This window comes from Monopterus albus, unplaced genomic scaffold (genome assembly GCF_001952655.1).
Source record: "Monopterus albus unplaced genomic scaffold, M_albus_1.0 scaffold40.1, whole genome shotgun sequence".
Lineage (NCBI taxonomy): Eukaryota > Metazoa > Chordata > Actinopteri > Synbranchiformes > Synbranchidae > Monopterus > Monopterus albus.
The window spans coordinates 1498987-1504991 of NW_018127920.1; the positions used below are offsets into that span (position 1 = coordinate 1498987).

At 42.2% G+C, this 6005-nt stretch overlaps 1 protein-coding gene across 3 annotated transcripts in view; it reads left to right on the plus strand.

The window, feature by feature from the left end:
• The window catches only part of bicdl1 (BICD family like cargo adaptor 1), a 24905-nt gene that overhangs the window by 1324 nt on the left and 17576 nt on the right, over positions 1-6005 (plus strand). For 2 of the 3 annotated variants that reach the window (XR_002274877.1, XM_020599318.1), the window contains exons 1-2: positions 1-86; positions 1380-1595. The exon at positions 1-86 is cut by the window's left edge and continues 1324 nt beyond it. Coding sequence is in view for 2 of the 3 variants with exons in the window: in XM_020599318.1 (XP_020454974.1) it covers positions 1-86; positions 1380-1595 (302 nt within the window). In the remaining variant the exon portion in view is untranslated. The remainder of the gene's footprint in view (positions 87-1379; positions 1596-6005) is intronic. The other variant, XM_020599319.1, reaches the window with a different exon arrangement.

The following is a 6005-nucleotide window of genomic DNA, read 5'->3' on the forward strand; positions in this document are numbered from 1 at the left end:
AACTCGGCAAAGCGCTGCTAGAGAGAAACCAAGACTTGACCAAGCAATATGAGAAAATGCACAAAGATCTCAACGAGAAATTAGAGGTAAACTAAGAAAATAAAAATACAGTTTACTCAAAATTGAATGCTGCCCTAAGCTCCTTTCTGGTTTGTCCTCAACTGCAGTAATCTCATACTCAGGTTGGGGCTTTGCAAAGCAAACAAACTCTAAAGGACTGCCCACAGAGCATCACATTCAAGCTGTCAGATATGGAGTTATATCAAGTATGATTCCCTTTTTATGGGAATATATCTAATTGTACCTTATGTGCCAGGCTGGGACTAGTTACATTACACCTGAGTGAATTGAAACTTGCCAGTCATTTATCTAAAGATAAAGTCAGCTACACTCTGTCAATCTGTCTGTGGGTTATTTCACACATCATGTTTAAAGTCAGTGCTGTACAGCAGAGCATTTGGGCTTGTTGTTTTCAAAATCCTTCAACACATGGACTGAGAAAGACAAGGACTAATCCTGTCACTGGTCAGGGTGTGCATCTGTTCAGCCCTTTGATCCACATCCCCGTGTTGCAGCTCAGAGAAATAAGCTGCCTCTTAATGTAAAACTCTTCTTATTTTATCGATGCTGTTAGCAGCCCCTGGTATCTTGTTCTCATATGGCTTGATGTTGTTTTGTGGTCTTGCCTTGATTCTCTTTGATCCCTCCTTTTGTATGGGCATTTACCCAGACATGCAAATAGTGGCCACATGTATACCAGCTGCTACATTGGACTTAACTGTCATAACGATCAACATCCAAACTCTGGCAGCTGCTGGTGGTGCAGTGCATCTGTCCACCATTCACTGGCATCTAGTGAGCAGGAAGAAGCATCCTGTTATTTAAACTGTCACTCCAGGAGCCAGGGACAGGGGCCTGACTGGCTCAGCTAGAAGGAATTTTCTTAAATCTCTACATTAGATTAATTTTTTGTTTTCATTTTATATCACAAGTGAAAGTATTGTCAATCTTTAAAACTTTTGGTGCAATAGTGTGTTTTCATTGTCATGGTGCAATGACATCATCATCATCATCATCATCCGTATGGAAATACAAGTCTGACTTTTCTACTGAAGTCAAAAAGTTAATAATGATGATTTTAGCTCCTGAAAAAAAAAGATTTTATTGTTGAACAATAAAGATTAGTGAGAGGATTGTATTACCTATCTTCACTGAAACTTTCTCAGTCTGTTGAAACACCAGCATCTATGCAAAGTCTCCGACTTTGCTGCATTTTCAGTGGTACTTACAGTATGCTCTGTAAAATTTAGGCAATACCATACCTTAAATCTAAATCAAGGTTTAACCATGTCACTGTTTTTCCATTCATCCACTTGTAGCACTTGGAGCAGGAGAAGCATGAGTTACGTCGACGCCTGGAAAGTCGAGAAGGGGAGTGGGAGGGCCGTGTGGCCGAGCTGGAGACAGATGTCCAGCAGCTGCAGTGTGAGCTGGAGCGCCACCAGGTCCAGCTGAGAGAGACTGACAGGGACAAGACCAAGGCCATCAGTGAGCTCTCTGAACAGAACCATAGACTTCTAGAGCAACTCAGTAGGGTGAGGAGCATTGTTCGTATGTGTGTGTGTGTGTGTGTGTGTGTGCACGCTTTGTATGTACTGCTTCAGGCAGGCTGAGCCAATTTGTATGGAAGATTGAATTAGTCTGGGCTTTGAGTTGTATAGCCTGGTCTTAATGCTGCTTTAAATGCCTCCCAGCCTACCATGAAACGTTTTTCATGCCCATGTGCATGTGTGTGTGTGTGTGTGTGTGTGTGTGTGTGTCTCTGCACTGGCCTGGCCTCCCGGCCAATCAGGCTGCTGACATGACATAAGGTGCTCAGCCAAGTAAAGATTCATTGTCCCTCAGGGGCGATCTGCCTCCATTTGGCTTGTCTCTTGTGCGTCATCTGAATTACGAATTATGCTAACACATCAATATAAAAGTGGTGCTTCCGGGCCTCATGTTGAATAAATTAGAATGATTAGAAAGGTTGGACTGCACACTTCCACAATAGCACTCTGCATATTGACAGGTAATTTGAGCACAGCTGTTATGAGGGGCAGAGTAGAAAAGGTCTGATATGAGATAGGTAGAAAGATGGTCTGGCAGATAAGACACACAGAGTGGTGTATATACATATAGGATGTCTGGGTTATGTGGTGCATTGATATGTTGTGTTCTGTAAACAAAAAAATGTAAAATCTAATTGTAAAAAACAAAACAGTCATTTCAGAAAGTATTCAAACCCTTAATTCATTACTTTGTAGAAGCCCCCTTTGTCAGCAATTACAGCTTCCAGTCTACCTGGGTAAGTCTCTATGAGCTTTGCACACCTGGATTTGGGGAGTCTATCCCATTCTTCCATGCAGAATGGTACGGTATACTTTGCAGACATAGTACACAGAGTCCATTTGACAATCTTCAAGCAGGCTCTCACATGCCTGTTTACTCAAAGTGGCTTCTGTCCAGTCACTCTACCATAATGGCCTGTGTTGTGGAGCCTGACCTGGGCCAGTGTACACCAATCAGCCATAACATTATGACCACCTGCCTAATACTGTTTACCTCAATGTGGCAGTTGTTTGGCACTCGTGTCACTCTGCAGCTCACTGTGCATCTTCTGTGAATCCATTTGCTTCCACAGTTCTACTGTCAGGAAGAGCACAGAGGTGTCTACAGTTCAGTGGAAAACTGATGTAAAAGGAGTGAAAACTGTGGTCGTGAGGACAAGTTAGAATGTTTTAGACCAATTCAACAGCCTCCCCACTCTAGGTGTGATATCACCACTACAGCTCCTGACTCTTTCTCTTCATAGAGACCAATGTACAGTATTTCTCATTTTCAACCATTTTAACAAAGATTCAAATCAATTTTAATATTTTTAAAAGAACAAATGGAAGTTAAAAGTTTAGTCTACAGTAGATCAACCTCATCATCAGTGAGCCGTGGGCGTCCATGACCCTGTCTCCAGTTCACCATTTGTCCTTCCTTAGACACTGTTGGTAGGTACTAACCACTGCAGACCAACAACACACACCAAGACCTGCAGTGTGGGAGATGATCTGACCCAGTCATCTCACCATCACAGTTTGGCCCTTGTCATAGTCATTCAGATACTTACAATTGCCCATTTTTCCTGCTTCCAACACATCAACTTTGAGGACTGAATGTTCACTTGCTGCCTAATATACCCCACACACTGACAGGTGCACCTATAACAGATAGTTACTGTTATTCACTTCACCTCTCAGTGGTCATAATGTTATGCCTGACCGGTGTAAGTCAGGTGCACACCAGTGAAGATTCCCTTATCTTTTAAAAAAACAAAGTCCTTTCAGTCTGAAGCAAGGCATAGGATTTATTGCAAAAGGTCACAGATGGCGGTATCTCTGTTTCTGGTTCACAAAGCAGAACTGTTTAAAGAGCTCCTGCAGCATCTTTTATACTCTCAACATGGTCTAAACATGCTCTACCCCACCTTTCTCTCTTTGACCTCCAGTGCAATAAACACCATTGTATTTGAACCTAGAGAGGTCAGACTCGGTCACCCCTTCAGAAGCTATAAAAAATAAAAGAAACAAGTTTAATAAACATGCAAATGACATAACAGCTGCAGGTCACATGATGACTGACACTAATAATGAGCAAACATGTCTCTGATTAATGACACCTCCAAACATCAAAAACAACATGCAACACATCACCCTGTCATACAAATATGTCCAACCCATCAACGGGTGATACACAGACACGTTAACCTGTCACAGGATGACATCTTAAAAACATTAAATATTAACATTAAAGGCTCTTTTCTATCTCTCCCTTTCTGGGGTGCAACAGGTGTCCTCGTGCCGCCTCTTAGTCTGGGTTGTAAAACTGAGCAGCCGTCCAAATAACAGGCTAATAAAGCCTCTTATTTTACCCTAGGACGCCAGGGTCATCTTACAGTCAGTCTTACACACAGAGCGTCACCCTCAGTCAGCCTTATTCACAACACTACTGAGCAAGTATAATGAGTACTGATGAATGAGTTGAAGTAAGATAACATAAACATTCAAATCAAATGAAATAGAACCATAGAGTGGTGCGCGAGACTGACATGAGGAGTTGACTCCACGTCCTTGTTGACACGATGCACTGGGCACACAAGGCGAGCTGAGCAGTGGATCCAGACTGACTGTTTGTAGCTACAGCCGATTAATCTCTGCTAAGGAGCTCAGTACATCACCTTAGTCTGCGCAGTCTACACCAAAACAAGTACACTTTATCCATGCACAGTATCCGTACCATTGTTGTATTGAATGCGACAGTGCCCTTGTGAATTTACTGTAGATGTAGAATGTTTTAAGATCATGTTTTCTAAACTGTGTGACTAAATATCACCAAACTTAACAACTCCTATGCCACATGGATGAGCTGCTTTCTACCAGGAGCAGGGCCGCCTCATGCTGCCTGGCCTGTTGGAGAGATATGCAGTATAAACACCTGTAGGACCATTACAACAACTTCAGAACTGTAAACAGAGGCACCGCAGTACTGTCAGCTGCCAGTGGGTGCCGAGACAACATCAGGATGCCACAGCGCTGTGTATACAAAGGCTGACAGTCCTGTACAGGGGCTTTGATAACCCCATCAGCAATGCTGTCTCTGGTGACACCCACTGGTGTGTGTTGCTTCACTTCCTGGGAAAAGATGTGCTCTGCCACCAGGTAGCAGAAGGCTGTGTGTTGATGATTTGAGCCCCCATCTTGCTGCTGTGCAGAGCAGCTCTTCTTTTTGTCTTCATCAGATTAAATCAGCCTCCTGCTGTGGGTTTTGTCCCAGCACCATCATCACATTGCAACCAGGGACTGTGCTACACTGGTCAGTTGCTATGGATTGCTGTAAAAGCAGGCACTTAGCATAATTAAACTGCATTTACTTTAATTGAAATGTGGGTGTGGGAATAAGGATGTTCCCTGAAAGTGGTCTGTATTGTATTTTGGGGAGATCATATCTTCTGAACTTTGTGACTCAGTGAAATTCACGAGTCCTAATTGACTGTATTGATCCAGATCTCATGATTCAGTGGGCAGATAGAGAACGACCTGCTGAGTAAATGCGGTCAGCCACAGTGTCTCTGCTCTCTGTCTCATATTTTATCCTTTGTTTGTCTCTGTCTTTTTTGCTTTCTTCTCCCTCTCTCTGGGCTCATTACTAAGCAATGGGGTGTGACTAAGTAATGTTAACCGTTCACAGCTCTGAGTGAATGGAGGGAAATGTACACCTACTCTGAGGAAACCCTGCAGTAGTGAGTCCACAGGAGGCCTACTGTTTTCATCTGCCCTCCCTATCTCTCATAATCTTTAACTCTTTAACTGGAATGGCAGGAGCTAAATTAGTCTAAACGTGGCCTCCTGTAAGCCCTGTCCAAAACAATGAAATATGAATGTTCCTCTGTCCATCAAGTGATTATGAGCTTGTTATTTTATCATGCTTGCTTGAAATCCCATTTCAAGAGTGGTGACTGAAGCACAGACATGTCTACTGAGGACCGGTCTCCTAGCTGACAGAACAACCACAGCCCCAGGGTTAACACATCAACAGGAGGAGCAGAGACAGTAAATCCACTTTGAGGCTGCCATTACTGCACTACACAGAAAAATAGCTTTGTGTTCAGGTAAACTGTGGAGGACATAAATTACACAGTAAATACATAAATAAATAAGTAAGTAAGTAAACAAATATTTGTGGAAATGGAGAAATTTCATTTATTTCTCAACTGTTCCAACATTCTAAAGTTAATTTAATTCTGAATTTGATAGCCTTAGTCATAGTTTTTATTTATTTAATTTATTAAAGTCAACTTTTTTTGCATTTATTTGTTGAAAAATACAGTGGGTACAGAAAGTATTCAGACCCCCTTAAATTTTCCACTCTTTGTTATATTGCAGCCATATGCTAAAATCATTTAAGTTCATTTTTTT